The sequence below is a fragment of the Vipera berus genome, assembly GCF_964194415.1.
Source record: "Vipera berus genome assembly, chromosome: 15".
Lineage (NCBI taxonomy): Eukaryota > Metazoa > Chordata > Lepidosauria > Squamata > Viperidae > Vipera > Vipera berus.
The window spans coordinates 8,487,082-8,502,670 of NC_138218.1; the positions used below are offsets into that span (position 1 = coordinate 8,487,082).

At 45.9% G+C, this 15,589-nt stretch overlaps 2 protein-coding genes across 5 annotated transcripts in view; one reads left to right on the top strand and one right to left on the bottom strand.

The window, feature by feature from the left end:
* Window positions 1–1,271: 1,271 nt before the first annotated feature.
* On the top strand, window positions 1,272–9,389 carry LOC308674919 (uncharacterized protein). Its single transcript, XM_081339803.1, has 7 exons — window positions 1,272–2,044; window positions 3,281–3,395; window positions 3,514–3,636; window positions 4,524–5,387; window positions 5,911–6,474; window positions 7,326–8,150; window positions 8,582–9,389. Exons 2-7 carry the CDS (start codon window positions 3,362–3,364, stop codon window positions 9,289–9,291), a joined length of 3,120 nt encoding a protein of 1,039 aa, XP_081195929.1. The 5' UTR covers window positions 1,272–2,044; window positions 3,281–3,361; the 3' UTR covers window positions 9,292–9,389.
* A 1,624-nt stretch (window positions 9,390–11,013) lies between these two features.
* Window positions 11,014–15,589, bottom strand: part of KCNT1 (potassium sodium-activated channel subfamily T member 1) — a gene marked incomplete at its 5' end in the record, with an annotated part of 58,742 nt that continues 54,166 nt past the window's right edge. For 3 of the 4 annotated variants that reach the window (XM_081339797.1, XM_081339800.1, XM_081339798.1), the window contains 3 exons: window positions 11,014–11,344; window positions 12,835–12,919; window positions 14,951–15,013. In XM_081339797.1, the coding sequence (XP_081195923.1) occupies window positions 11,233–11,344; window positions 12,835–12,919; window positions 14,951–15,013 (260 nt within the window). In that variant the 3' untranslated portion in view covers window positions 11,014–11,232. The remainder of the gene's footprint in view (window positions 11,345–12,834; window positions 12,920–14,950; window positions 15,014–15,589) is intronic. The other variant, XM_081339799.1, reaches the window with a different exon arrangement.

The window sequence follows — 15,589 nt, forward strand, 5'->3', positions numbered from 1 at the left end:
TCTCTCTCTCTCTCTCTCTCTCTCTCTCTCTCTCTCTCTCTCTCTCTCTCTCTCTCTCTCTCTCTCTGCCATCCATATGTCCACCACCCTGTAACCATCCATCCATTCCTGTCTGTCTGTCTATTTGGATCTATCTATCTATCATCTATCTATCTATCTATCTATCTATCTATCTATCTATCTATCTATCTATCTATCTATCATCTATCTATCATTACATTTTCCTTGGACATATACCCAATGCCGTTTTATTTTACACTACAATTTCTTTGGATTTTAGCATTCACCTCTTTTAAAACTTGCCCTTGTGTCTTAGGCACCTGATCAGAATATTCTGTGCCTCTTCCTGCTTCAATTTTTGCTCATGAATGCTTCATTTCAGATTGGGTACATGATTTGTTTTTGAGTTAATTGACTTTCCTTCCTTCCTTTTTTTTTTGGCAGGATTTATTTTCTTTCTCTTGCTGCTGTTTGGGATGTGGATGGTGAGATACGCCAGTAAACGAATCCGGCCAAGCCAGGAAGCCGTGGAACCCTCCCCCACTACAGTACCCCCAACTCAGATTGATTCTGTAGAGCCTCAACTCTCAGCTGGAGAGAATGAAAACAAAGAGAGGACCGCAGCTTTGGGGAACCGAGCGTTGAAAATCCGTGCCAAGTCTGCCTCAGCCATTTTACTGAGAAAAGAATTCTACCAGAGGCAGCAAAAGTCTATGGATGCAAACCAAGAACAAGTAATAATGCCCTTCCGTTCCCAGAGTGATGAAACGCATATTGAAAATGAAGACTTGCCTCCTTTTTCAGGACTGTGGAATTATCAGAAGCTGGAGGAAGTAGAGTCTCAGAGCCATGTCAAGGCAAACCCAGTCGTGGTAGAAGTTGGTCAAGATACTTCAGAGACCAAAGTTTCTTCTGAAGCCTCCGACCGAATAATCCAAGATAATGGAGAGTCTACCCATCTTGAAAAGGAAAACGTGGTTCATCCTGAACCCTTCCTGTATTTAAGTGTGACTACATCCCCTGAAGAACAGACCGAGGTGAAACCCCAAAAGGATGTGACTTCAAAGAATGAGGGCCGTGCGTTGAAGCGGTCATTGACCTGGCCCTTTGAAAGGAAGGTTGGAGGTCAAGGATCCGATGAGTTAAGTGTCAGGGATTCTTTCACAGCACAGTTTTTGCTCTCCCCTCTTCACTGTGGCAAGGTGTTGGAAGGGGAGAAACCAGAATTTGATCGGGAGTGGCTACATCTGTCTCCTAGAAAGGGGGATCTTGTGTGCCTTGACGGCAAACAACGTGAGCCTGAGTTAGATGACAAAACGGAGCCTCCATTTTATGAAGAATCAAATCCAGATACTATTGCTCAGGCGACAGATTTAGGGGAAATGGAATTGGACAAAAGACGACAAAGCCAATGCAATTTGTGTACTAGCAAGACTAACCAAGCCCACAATGAGAGAACAAAATTAGACTTCGAAGGAGAATCACCCAACTTTTCAGACTTGGCTCTTCAGAAAGGATTAAGCCAAGCGGTTCCTCCAAGGTTTATGCAGACTGCTCAGACTGATATCAAAGCAGTCAAGCTATCCCCAGGGCGAAAAACCAAACAATTTTCAAAGCCAGTGTCCTCTCCATCCAGAAACCTCCGGAAAGCCAACACATCCCCACCCTCAAGAATTCCTTTCACCCGCTCTTCATGCGAAGACGACAGCACGTTGGCGATGAACGAGTCTAAGTACATCAACCTCCTGCACGAAGTGGTGGAGAATCGGGGCCGGTGGACTCGGGAGCGATGGAAACTGACCCATCAGAGCTCTACATTTCTCCAACCGGCCACCAAATCCATGTAGGTCCCAGTGGTCTTCAACGCAATTGCTCCAAAGATTGAGACAAACCAAGAGGACTGGCTGAGTGGTCATGACTAGAACACCAATCTCCTTTAAGGTCCCACAACATCCAAAGGCAAGACTTGGGAAGGAATCCATTGCAATGACTCACAATGCCATTCTAGAATACCTGGGGTATGTTCTGAAGCTATCTTCTGAAGGTGAGGAGGTGCACCCCGATATGCACCTTTAGTGAGGACCCATCGGTTCATTTCCCTCTGGGAAAATCCCACCCCACTGCATGCGTCTTTTCAACATTATCTGGAGAACGGAAACTGAAGTTGGGCCCACTCCAATGGGGATTAGCCTTCCCTCAACTTGGCACCTCAAGGAAAGCCTCAGTCTTCCCAGCTGTTGGACCAAGAGATCTGAAGTCCCAGAGCTGGGTTCACCAGGTTGGGAAGGCTGCCATATATGGACAAATAATTAAGCTATGTTAGAGGGTAGAACGGCCTTCTCCTTGCATTAGTGAATTTTTAGGATGGTTATTTATCCAACTTGCCAACTGCAGTGGGAGCTTCTTGGAGGGGGGAAAAGGATGGGCAAACTTTCCCTCATTTTAGGTGTGTTGGTGTTTCAATGCATGCGCGCACAAGATTGTTGGCCATTCTAAGCTTCTGTTACGGCACCTTTGGTGAAATCCTAATGATAAAGTTGGTAGGCCATTTGATTCTGTTTGATCCTGATTTCAGTTGTGGCTCAGAGTGACTAGGACATCTTTGCCGATGTAATATGGACCAATTCTCTGTCCTGACTGTGATCTCAGTGATCGAAATTTGCTTTGTAGTGAACTCAGGAAACAAGCTAATTCGTCTCCTTGATAGTTTAATCACATGTACTGATCGAGTGAATGTTTTAGGAGGAAGATCCTTGATCCCTTCCGTAACTGCATGCTTCTGTAACGAAGACCTGGCTGTTAAAAAGTGTATCGTTTATTTTGAAACCTCCGCAAGACCGCAGCTCTTTCAAGCTGAATAAAAATAGCAAAGAACGCGTAATGCAAACTGGCTGGATTTTAATTCCTTCCTCAGATAGTTTTTAAAAGTTTGGGGGGGCGGAGGGCTTATTATCTTCTCAACGTGCCTCACCCTAAAATAAAATAACAGCCACACAGTTTAGGATCCTTGTATCCGTTTTGCAAATCTTGGGGGAAATGTATGCTTAGCGATTCAGTTAAGTAACCATACGCATAACTCAGCAGAGGTCTTTCAATCCAAGAGGGGTATTTTATTTTATTTTTTTAAAAAATGATGTTGGGTTTATGATGTGGTGTGAATTTAGGCACTGTGGTTTATTCAGTAAACCAGGGTTTGCCAAACCGCAGCACAACTGAAAACAGATTCGTTGAGGAGTCCTTAAATGCCACTGAACTCAGTCTCTCTTCTCCAAAAAAAAAGCTTCGTGACCTTTGAGTATTTTATTCAGCAAAATTTTCAGCTCTCCTGCTCTGGGTGACTAAGCTTCGTCCGGCAAGCCCGATGGACGCGGTCAAGAGACCTCTGCAAAGGAATGGCAAGTGACATCCATATGGGTTGCATTCTTGTCTGGGGGTGTGTGTCTTGGGAACGGGGAGCTGATGACATTCCAAGGGAGATGTCTTTTGGGACTTTTTTGTGTTTGAATTTGGCAGGTATCACAGGAATTGTGGCTGTGTTGTTCCTTGATTTGGGGACCGTTCTCCCTTGCCCTCCCATTTGCCAGCTTTGCTCCGTATCTACGGTCGAATGCGAGGATGTGTCTTCACTCAGTGATGGTGACTATCTTCAGTGCTTCTAGCTGTTGCTTTCTCCTCCTGTTATTCCCATCAGCAGATAAAATTTAGAATAGAATAGAGCTGGAAAGGGACCCTGGAGGTCTTCTAGTCCAGCCCCCTGCACCAGTAGGAGAACCTACACCATTTCGGACAGGTGATTGTCTAGTCTTTTCTTAAAAAATCTCCAGTGATGGAGCGCCCACGATTTCTGGAGGCAGGCTGTTCCACTGGTTGATTGTCCTCACTGTCAGGAAGTTTCTCCTTAATTCCAGGTTGCTTCTCTCTTTGGTCAGTTTCCAACCATTGTTTCTCGTCCTTCCCTCTGGTGCTTTGGTGAACAACCTGGCCCCCTCTGCCTTGTGGCAGCCCCTCAGATACCGGAACGCTGCTATCATAACTTACAGGCTATTATCATGGTAGTAGATACGTAAGAGTTTCTGGCTAGCAGCGTCTAGGAATGGACTCCTAAGCCCAGTTAAACACGTGCAAGCAACAACTTGAACTCACTTCCCTTGCTGAACTCATTTACTGTTGATTAACAAGATAGTAGAATAACGGAGTTGGAAGGGACCTTGAAAGGATATGAAAATAATAAATAATAATAGTAATAGTAATAGTAATAGTAATAATAATAATAATAATAATAATAATAATAATAATAATAATAATAATTTGGAAGGGACCTTAGAGGTCTTTTAGACCAGGGCCCTGCTCAGGCAGGAAGCCCCATACCATTTCAGACAGATGGCTGTCCAACCAAAAAAGAAAAGTCCCATTGCCATGAATCCAGACCTCTCCCCAGATATTTTCAGAAATCAAAACACTGACAACCAACTTGTTATTTTCATTCTAAGCCTTTCCTGTTTTCCCTCTTCACCCGTTTCCAGTCTTAATAGCTTTGCCAAGTTCCACCCAGCAGATCCTTCTACAGCAAGGGAACCTTAGTGAGATACCTCCTCTGTCCTTCCATAATTTCACCAGTCTTTATTTCTTGTCAATCAACGGATTCCTCATCTCCTCCTTGGCCGACTTCACTTTTTTCACGCCTTACGTCAACCCCCTGAAGATTCTGGATCTCAGCAACAATCAGCTGCTGAGTTGTACAACTGAGCCTCTGGCTTTCTCGGGTCTTCTGTATCTTGAAGAGTTGATTCTAACCAACAACAGCTTGGACGTCTTGAGGGGGACGTGGTTCATGGAGATGCCGAAACTCAAGAAGCTCTGCCTTGGCCTCAACAGAATCGCATACATTCCCCCGAGGACCTTTGAGAACTTAAACACGCTCGACGAGCTGGTGGTCTCCTCCAATATGATCCAATATCTCCCCATGGATGCTTTTGTGGGTTTGGTTTCCTTGACCAAGCTGGACTTATCAATTAATGAAATCCTCTTTATCAACCAGGAAGCCTTCCAACCTTTGCAAGCGCTCCAGGATCTACTGTTATTCCAGAACAGGCTGACCACCTTACCGACTCTCCCCAATTCCATCAACTTCCTGCTTCTTCACAGAAATCCATGGGTCTGCAACTGCCAGTTGATCCAGTCCATGCAATTAGTGGAGGCTAAAATCCAAAGTCCTAGTGGGGTCACTTGCAAAAGACCCCTCTTTCTTTCAGGACACCAAGTGACCAGCAGCAAGCTTCTGGACTGTGCTCCGTCACCTTCTAGCTATTTGTCTTCCCCGCTGTTCTCAGCCGTTGACTTTCCTCCCTCAAGATCAGGAAACTTCAAGCTGATCTGTGGACTGCTAGGTAAGGCATCATTTAAGTGGTCTTAAATGTGAATCACTTGGGGCGACCGTGAATCGGATGACCGAGAATCTCCATAGACATTTAGTTCTGCTCCAGATTTTTAGTGTGACTTAATGGGTAGAGTCGTTTCCCTACCTTGGCTTTTGCCAAAGGTTTTAACCCATCACTGCCATCTTCCTGATTCTAAGTGATCCTTGTTTAGTGACCTTCTGCCATTGCAATGAAGGCGAAAAAGGAACTTTGCAACTAAGTCGTCACAGTTAGGACCTTTGCAAAGCCTGAGAAGCAAAGAAAAGCTTGAAGTAAGATCGTAAAGTGAGAGTCCTGGTTTCGTTCATTCGCTTAACAACCACCTTGCCAGTCCCAATTATGGTTGCTAAACGAAGACTCCCTACAGTGGCTGAAGGGGGTGTTAACCCAACATCCAGGTTCTCCGTCCATAATATAGACATTAAAAAAAGCACAATAATTATCACAGTAAAAAGCCTTTGCCTTTTCCCATTTTCGTTTTGGTTACGCGCAGGTGGCTTTTTCCTCGGTTTAGCTGCAGGCCTGCTCTGCTGTTATTGCCTCCCCAAATGTTGCGGTTGCCGACTGCCCTTTGCAAACCACTTGAAGAACGAAAAGGCTCTCTCCGGCAGCCAAAGGGTCAAACCTTCTGCTCATCGAGAAGGGAAAGCATCCGACAAGGATTCCCAGATCCTTTCTGGTCATCCGGCTGCAGGGAGCTCAGCCACGGCTTTGGAAGTTGGCCGATTCGCAAAGGGAACCTGCTGCGGGCCGCTGGTCTCTGCTTCTCAAATTTGCTGCAAGGAGCAGGTGACGTTCCAGAGTCCACTGATTGCCTATTTATCCGTGGACCCGACGGGCCGAAGCATTGTGACCCTCCGTGAGAAAGGACACGAGGCAAGATGTCCAGTCTTTAGCCAGCCCTGCTATCCAGTTCTCCAGGACAATACCAACCAAGGGACTGAAGTCTCCAGGGATGGTGGCAACCGAGAGCAACACAGCACCGCATATATGCACGGCTTAAGGGGTTCCTGTGTACCACCTACTGCTAGGGATCAGGTAGCCAGGAAGCAATCTGGTGAGTGAATCAACCACTGCAAAACACACACACACACACACACACACACTGCTGGTTATTTATTAGTTTATTTATTTATTAGTTTTTATAAACCGCCCTTCTCCTTATGCCTTTCCTGGAAGATTTCCCGCCCCACCTCTGAAAGGTATACAACCAGAACACAACATGCTGGATTCCTAAAATCAGAGAATGGAAGAGTTGGAAGAGCTTGCAAAGATTGCATCTGCCTAAATTCCTTGCATTTCCAAAACTCAGCCGTAAGTGGTAATCATCACAGAGTTGCAGAATGACAGAGTTGAAAGAGACCATGGAGGTCTTCTACCTCTGCTCAAGCTGGAGACCCTATACCAGGACCCTCCAATCTTGGCAACTTTTAAGACTTATGGACGTCAACTCCCAGAATTCCTAAGCCGGGCTGAGGAATTCTAGGAGTTGAAGTCCACAGGTTTGAAACTTGCCAAGGTTGGAGACCCCTGCCCTGTATCATTCTGGACAAATGACTGCCCAATCTCTTCTTAAAAACTTCCAGTGTTGGAGCACTCACAACTTTTGGAGGCAAGGCGTTCCACTGATTAATTGTTCCCACTGTCAGGAAGTTTCCCCTTAGTTCTAGGTTGTTTCTCTCCTTGATTAGTTTCCATCCGTTGCTTCTTCTCCTGCCTTCTGGGGCTTTGGAGAAGAGCTTAACCCCCTCTTCTCTGTGGCAACCCCTGAGATATTGGAAGATTTGCTATCCTGCCACCCCTGCCCCTTCTTTTCATTAAAAAAAAAGTCCCAATATGAACTTTAGAACATTGTCTGGGGAGATATTAGAGCCTCTGCTTTTCCAATCACGTTATTATCTCTTCCAGGCTTGGGAGAGCACGTAGATCACCACACGAACGTCCAAACTTTGCATCCAAAGATTCACGTTAGAGACACCCAGCCTTTGCCAGCTCTGGTCCATATAGATTTCCCTGATGGACATGCCATGAAGATCGAGCAAAACAGAGCTGCTTCTTATACATCTCCTTCCACGAGAAACGAATCTCATCCAGGCAGAAGCCCCATCCAGGCTTCTCCCGGTTGCCTGAAGAGAAAGAGGAACAATCGTGGATGTCCCCGTCACCGATCCCAAGCTGGCTTCACATCTCCCGAAAGTGATCCACCTTCTGATTTGAGACACTGGCAAGACAGTTGGACGGGGAGAAAGGATCCCAGGAGGTCCAACCTTCACCTGTCCTTTGCAAGCACACCCAATAAAAGCCGGAGATGGAAACCTTGCCCTTCCCATCCAACCCATGAGGTGACCTCCACGCCTTCCCTTTCTAGCCTATCCAGCCAACCAGAAGCTTGCAGGTTCCACCACTTGAAGGAACCTTGCCCTGAGCAGCTTTCGGTTCCTCATCGTCCTGGGAAAAAACCACGAGTATTTCAAGAGTTGGAGAATGCTCAACAAGCTGGAGAAACCATTCTCACCTATAGGAAGTCTAGGAGCAGGCAAGAAGACCCGAGATTCCTTACCAGGAAGGAATCCACCCTGAGCAGGATCTGGAAATGCCGGAACTGTGGTTGCGAGGGCTCTGCTCCTTGTCCTGTAACTCCAAGGAGATGTGCTCAACCAGGCGCTGCACCCAGGAGGACATTTCTAGATGCCGCTACTCAATGGTCCTCGACCGATGTGGTCCACTTTAAAGGTAACGCACCCACTGTGTTCCAGCAACACAGATAAAGGTGAGAAAGCAAGATAGACCATAGAATCCTAGGGCTGGATGGGACCTGAGAGTCCAAGCCTTCTAGTCCAAGCCTCTGTTTAAGGCAGGAGGCCTTGGTGGGCTTGATGAGGATGAGTGCTTTGGTCATCAACATGAATGGAAGGAAGGAAGGAAGGAAGGAAGGAAGGAAGGAAAGAGGAAAGGAAGGAAGGAAGGAAAGAAAGGGAGGGAGGGAAGGAAGGAAGGAAGGAAGGAAGGAAGGAAGGAAGGAAGGAAGGAAGGAAGGAAGGAAGGAAGGAAGGAAGGAAGGAAGGAAAGGGAAGATCTTCACCCTCACATAGCATCTCCCCTTCTTGAACCAGGGTGGGAGAAAGGCAACCATCTTAACGGGCTTCCCTTCTCGATTTTTGCAGAAAATGAATTTGCCCTCACTTTTCTCGGTGTTCCACACAACATCGCAAGGACACGGTCAGAAGAACGCTGGTTAGCCGCTTGTTTCCCAGACTTCCAGCCCACCTCTGTCCGAGCCCATCGTCCAGGTGAAATTGATTCCATCTACGAGTATCCTTCTCCGTTGGCCAGCACAACGGCCTTCGACACAGCCTCCGTGTTGGTCAAGGACACCGTGATAGTGCCAATACTGAAACACCAGGACCTCTCAACGGATTTCTCAAAGATCCCCAAAACCAAACCGATGGATGTCATGGATCCTTTGTCAGGCCGATTGCCTCTGGAAAAGGTTACATTCGGAAGTTTGAGCGAAGCACTCCAGCCTCCGGAAGAAGTTCTGTTGGAGACTCTTGCTTTGGGCAGGGAGCAACCCTCGGAAGAAAGTCAAGAGGAACCGGTGACTCCATCTCCCATTGTCAGTGGCTTCTCTTTCAGAAGAGACACCAATCCACCTTTGCAGGAGCTGCCCATCTCCATCAGGAGCTGCAGTCAACTTACCTTCTCCGCCATCCCAGCAGATATTCATCTGAAGACCCCGAGCGTCATGACCATCGGTCCGTTGGTTCAAAAGATGTTCCAGATTGATTTCCCCCTTCCAGCCGAGGAAGAGGAGGAGGAGGAAGAAGAAGAGGAGGAGGCCAAACTGTTTCAAGGTGGAGAACGGGATGGATAACTCACCCAACCAACAGAACGGGTCAGAAAGAGACTGCTGATTTAGTCCCCAATCTGTTTTGTATTTCTGCTCGAATAAAGGCGTGGTTGAAGATCAGAGAGCTGTCTCTTCATCTGTGATTGGAAAGACAGAGGCCTTAAAACATTCACAGACTGGTGACCTCAGCTGAGCTGAGCTGATAAGTATAAGTCATTGGCCAAGGAGAGATTGGACAGCCTATTTGTCTGAAACGGTCTAGGGCTTCCTGCCTGAGCAGGGGGTTGGACTAGAAGACCTCTAAGGTCCCTTCCAACTCTTGTCATTCTGTCATTTTGTTATTTTCCTAGAATATGGTATTTTAGTAAAAAAATAGGCAAAAGATATCGTATTTTACCCAACCGTATGTTAATATTCTGTGAATGCCAAGCTTTCTAGAGGAAAAAAAATGAATGAAATATTTTAAGTAATTACAATACAGAGAAAGTTAACTCTTCAAAAATGTCTTTTGCAGGGTTTTCTTCTTTATTCCATTTGCTTTTGTAGCAGTGATAGTTCAAACAAATAAAAATGTCTTTAGATGAAAAAAAAATATTTAGGACCAAGATATTCTATTTCCAAAAGAGGGTTACGTACTGAAGTCAAGACTTGCTTAAGAAATATTTTCCCAGGAGGCTGCAAACCTTTGTGATCAAATCTCTCGTTACAGCGCAACAACATCCAAAGGAAACTCCTTTAACTAAGCACATTAAAAATAAATATTCTTCATTTTAGGAACATCCAGTTGGCAGGAATGCTATAAAAATAAAAGTATTTATTTTACAGAGGTTGTTAATTCAAAAGGAATAGAAAAAAACTAAAGTTTCTGATCCATCAGCTGTACTGAAACAGATTCCCCCCCCCCCGATTTACCTGGTTAAGATGTAAATTAACAGAGTAGACGTTTCATATCAAGTCAGAAGCAAGGTAAGGAAAGCAGTGGGTTGTGATGTAATTTGCCTTACAGGATTTAAGACGTTCTTTTATACAAAGAGGGTGGGGCTCCATGAAGTTGAATTTGGGAAGTCATGTTGGTCCCAGAAAGAGAATGACTGAGAAGAACAGATTCCACGCAGAACATGACACGTTGCGTTGACCCAACTACCTTTGAAAGGAAGTTGCCACACAGCAACCACACCCACCCGGCCTTCGGTGGAGAGAGAAATAATTTAGCAAGCTAGGGCTGCGTTCCCTACGAAAACCCTTAACCTGGGTGAGTGAACTAGTTCATTCAACTGAGGTTGCATAAGAGTCAACTGTAAATTGAACCAAGCCAAGCCTACAAAGCAAGCCGGACTTACTGTGAATGCCACCACTTAGTGTTGCCACTGTGTGAATGCCACCACTTAGTGTTGCCACTGTGTGAATGCCACCACTTAGTTTTGCCACTGACCTTGTGAACACAGGCTCTAAGTCTTGACGTCCTTCTGCATTGCTTGGGCTGGGTCTTCCTTCTGCTCCAGATGGGATCTGGCTCCTACTAGGGCACACCTGCGAGGCCCTGTTTGTTTGTGCCAATGAAGACATTTTTCACGAGTTGTGGTATATTTTTAATTGGTTTTTGTTTTTCTTCTCCCCCCCACCCCAAAACAATCCCTGGGAAACAATAGAAACGTTTAAAACCAAGTGGCGTGTGAACGGTCCGTCTTCAAGAGGAGCTACCTCTTGTTCTAAACTCCTCCAGCCACCTGAAGTTCTTTGGGGAGGAGAAAATTCCAGAACCAGAGCAGGAACGGGGGTGGGGTGGGGGGGAGGGTGTCATTCATACCAGCTCTGCAGATCCTGGATCCAGAGTCCAGCTTGAGCAAATCATCGTTTAAACCTGCTCAGTGCAAAAAGTCTTCTTCCCTAAGTTTATTGGTCATTTTTGATGCAGTTCCATGCATGAACAAGGAGGTGTATTCCGTGCAGGAAGAGGGAGGTTACTCAGAGCTGCGTCTCGTCTCGGCTTTCAGGGTTGGCATTCTTGTGACTGCTGCTCTTTCGACTGTGACCTTCGTTTTCCACGTGTGCCAGGGGGTCCGGTCGTATTAGATACCTGGGGAGGAAAAGAAGAGGTTGTCTTAGGGCTGTGTTTCTCAACCTTGAAGATGTGTGGACTTCCAACTCCCAGAATTCCCCAGCCGGTCAGCCAGCCTCGCTGACTGACGAATTCTGGAAAGTTGGATTCTTCAAGTTGCCAAGATTGAGAAACTCTGCTCTAAGGTCAAACTGCTTGGTTAATATCTTGAGGTGGATGGTAGCACCAAGGTTCTTCAGATGACCCATAGTTTCATACTTCGGCATCCGTAGTTCAAGGTCCTCTCTCATCCCAGCCAGCCGAAATCAAGTGAGATTTCACGAGATGACAAAGCATCAAGAAAAGGGCTTACAAGGTCATTTTGGCATCTCACCAAAAGCATCTGGAAGGTGGTCAAGCACACCAGATCACCTGTGGGTCCAAGACTACCAATTTATTATTTTTTTATTTATTTTAATTCCATTTATATCCTGCCCTTCTCCGAAGACTCAGGGTGGCTTACAAGCTTAGCAGTAGCCTTCATTCTATGTATATGCCTGCTTATTAGGGCTTTCATACACCCCCCAAGCGGCATTATTACAAAGTCAGCTTATTGCCCCCAACAATCTGGGTCCTCATTTTACCTACCTCGGAAGGATGGAAGGCTGAGTCAACCTTGAGCCTGGTGGGACGCGAACCTGCACTAATTGCAGGCAGCTGGTGTTACTTAAGGAGGCATTAGCCCACTGCTCCACCAACCCGGTAATTTTCTAAAGCTATTTTATTTGTAAAATGTCTTGGCCATCAAGCGCTATCAAAGAAGACACACGTGGTCCGGCGTAAAGAAAAAAAGGAGAGGGAATTGCTTTGATGGAGAATTTTGAATTAAAATCACCAACTTCCTCCACTGTATTAAGAAGCTTATTAACCTGGGTGCTGCCCAGTGTTTGGCAAGTCAAAGGCTGGCAAAGAAAATATGAATTGTAGGAACGAAAGCTCGGGGAAAAAGCTCACTTCTGCTCAGATACATGTCTAAGCCAATTGAATCAACATGGAAAGGGATTAAGTTTTGGTTTTAAAAATGTGAGCATAATGGGGAAAAATAATAGCCGTGATGGCGCAGTGGTTAGAATATACTATTGCAGGCTGACCCTGCCCACAGCCAGGAGTTCGATCCTGACCACCTCAAGGTTGACTCAGCCTTCCATCCTTCCGAGGTTGGTAAAATGAGCACCCAGGTTGCTGGGGGGCAATTTGCTGACTCTGTAAACCGCTTAGAGAGGGCTGTAAAAGCGCTGTGAAGCGGTAGATAAGTCCAAGTGCTGTTGCTATCGCGATCCTCGAGTAAAGAATGTGTCTCTTGGGAAAAGACACATTCTACAAAAAAAAAAACAACCCCGCTGGCGTGACGCACCACTTTGGATGCAAAGGACGGATTCTTTCTCTGTTCGCTCAAACGCAACACTGGGTCACCCGTTCTGCAGGCCACGTTATTAGCCACGATACGCTAGAATTCCTTTCATACATACACGATATCGTTAAGTTCCAGCCGTGTGTCGGGGGGAGGGTTGATGAGTACGTAGGAGAGGGTGTTTTGGTGGTCGTTCATTTCATCTGGAAGGGAGAAAAAAAAGGGTTGGTCAAGCGATCATCTGGTCAGGCAAAGCAAACGTGAACCCGCTGAAAAGTGGCCAGCCTTTGGTGCTAGGGAACACTTTTGAACTATCTCAGTCATAAATAACTCCCAAGGGACTTCTATGCCTCTTTCATGTCTATCGTCAGTTAGCTCTAGGCTCAAGCCTTGAAAGGCTTGTTTTTCGTTCCGAATAAAGATAACTTAGGGTGGACTCTCCTCTCCAAAAGGGGAGCGATACGGTCAGTATTGCTCAATGGACCTGAGAAATGGGGACGCTGCCTGTGACAGGATGCTGGGGACGAAAACAGGACAATGAGAGAATGAAGAAGGCGGTTGATGTATCAGAATGGCACAGTTGCTCAGACAAGGCAACAGGTATTTTTTTCTTTAAAAAAAAAAGCCTGCAGCTCACAGCTATTTAAGGTCAGCCAAACTTCTTACATCTTACAAGGAAATCTCTCTGTCTCTTGCGGATCTGGGCAATTAAATTCCCAACCGGATCTTACGAATATTAGTTAAGGCATACTCATGCAGATGGGACCTCTTGGTTCTCTCCAGAAATTCCTTGGGGAAGGCTATGGATAGAAAGCAAAAGAGGCTGCCCCAAAGAAGAGGGGGGGGGTCAACCCATTCTCCAAAGCACCTGAAGGCAGAAGCAACGGATGGAAGCCGATCAAGGAGAGAAGCAACCTGGGACTAAAGGGAAAGTTCCTGACAGGGAGGACAATTAATCAGTGGAACGATTTTGCCTCCAGAAGTTGTGGGTGCTCCATCACTGGAGGTTTTCAAGAAGAGGCTGGACAACCGTTTGTCTGAAATGGTATCCAGTCTCCTGTTTGAGTGGGAGGTTGGACTAGAAGACCTCCAAGGTCCCTTCCCACTTCGTTATTCTGTTCCACTGTATTTTTTTTCCCTCCCAGTCCTTGTCAATTTAAAGATGGCTACGTCAGGAAAGATAAGGGCCCTGGAAGATGCAGATCAAGTAATCATTGACTCGGTTTTAGGAGGCTTTGATTAATGGACTGTCAACTGCACAGACCATTGAGTTTGCTGGGTGCAACTTGACAACAAACGCTCTTTCCATTCCTAGCTCCTTAACTGCGCCGAAAAACATGGGGAGTCGTTAAAACGCTGCCTTGCATCCATTTCCACGGTGAAGTTAATGACTAAGCTGCAACCCTCATATCAAGAAGCTAGCATGGGACGAACGGAAGAATATTTTGCTTCGTTTCAGTCGCAGTCCTGAGGAACTGAAGAACTTTAGCTACGCTTACAGCCATAAGAACATTGCCTTCCCCCCCCACCCACCCACCCCGCAGACGGAAATCAAAATAAAAGCCACGGTTGGTTCGCTCAAATGGCTTGGATCCTGCATTAAACTAAGATGAAGCACCGTGCCGTTTGAACCTGCGTTACGTTGACACAAACACCTCCAGCCTGGCGACGGACGTTAACTCACTCCCCTGGTGTGCCCGAGATGCTGCATCGTAGACTAACTAAGCAGGCTGGGTTGATCACGGTCAATGCTGGCATATCGGAAGAACGCAGCTCATCTAGTGAACAATCCGAGTTGGGCGACCTGTGGTGTCAGGTCTATGGAGGATCACAGTCATCCAGGTCACGCTTATCCCGAAAGTGCTTTTCCAAATGGCAACTAGAACTTTGCTTTCTTTCCCCTTGAAGATGTTTTGCTTCTCATCCAAGGAGCTTCTTCAGTTCTGACTGTGGTGTCATCTATCTTTAATGAGAATGTTTCTTGGTTACCTATATTGTGTGTGTGTGTGTGTGTGTGTGTGTGTGAATGGAGTATTGTTTATCATGTCTGCACTCAAGGAGACACCTTAAATAGGCACACTGCAGTGTTTTAATCCTTGCTAGCTCGCTCCTCTGGCTTTTTTTAAAATAGCAACCTACGGAGGTGTTTTACCCCAAGAATTGAATGGGTGACATCTTTGTTACTTGACTACACCTTGAGTCAACCTTGACTCAGAGAGGAAAAGAGATTTTACCTTGCAAATATCCAAGGTTTACTCGATTCATCACATCACAGGCTGTTAAATTTGCTACATCCTCTACGGAGCACAGAGAGAGAGAGAGGAAAAAAGAAAGAAACAAACAGAAGGAAGGGAAGGAAGGGAAAAAAAAGAGAGAACACAGCACAGACATAAATGGAGAGAGAGAGGAGAGAGAAAGAGAAAAAAAAATCAGCCAGCAGCGATTCAGAAAGTATTCAGAAAGCGAGATTCGATGGTCACATGGGCCAAATCACGTATGTTACATATAGGTTCAAAATGACGAGCAGGCAAATTAAAAGGACGCCGGGGGGGGGGGTTTAATGGTGTTACATGAACATGTCATAAAAAAGGGTTTCAGACAATCTCATTTAAACCAAGATCTTTTGATCATTCCTTCTACTGCCCTTCTTAAAACTTTGATCAGATCTTGAGAGTTTGTTCTGTAGACTTTGTCCTTACAAAAAGGAATCAAGGAGAGAAGCAACCTGGAACTAAGGAGAAACTTCCTGACAGTGAGAACAATTAACCAGTGGAACAACCTGCCTCCAGAAGTGGTGAATGGTCCAACACTGGAAGTTTTTAAGAAGAGACTGGACAGCCACTTGTCTGAAATGGTATAGGGTTTCCTGCCTG

Coding starts and splice junctions, on each gene's coding strand:
- LOC308674919 (XM_081339803.1), top strand. CDS start 3,362: ATGGACGCGGTCAAGAGACCTCTGCAAAGGAATG. Junction 5,388..5,910: donor GCTGATCTGTGGACTGCTAG/GTAAGGCATCAT, acceptor GGTTACGCGCAG/GTGGCTTTTTCCTCGGTTTA. Junction 8,151..8,581: donor CGATGTGGTCCACTTTAAAG/GTAACGCACCCA, acceptor CGATTTTTGCAG/AAAATGAATTTGCCCTCACT.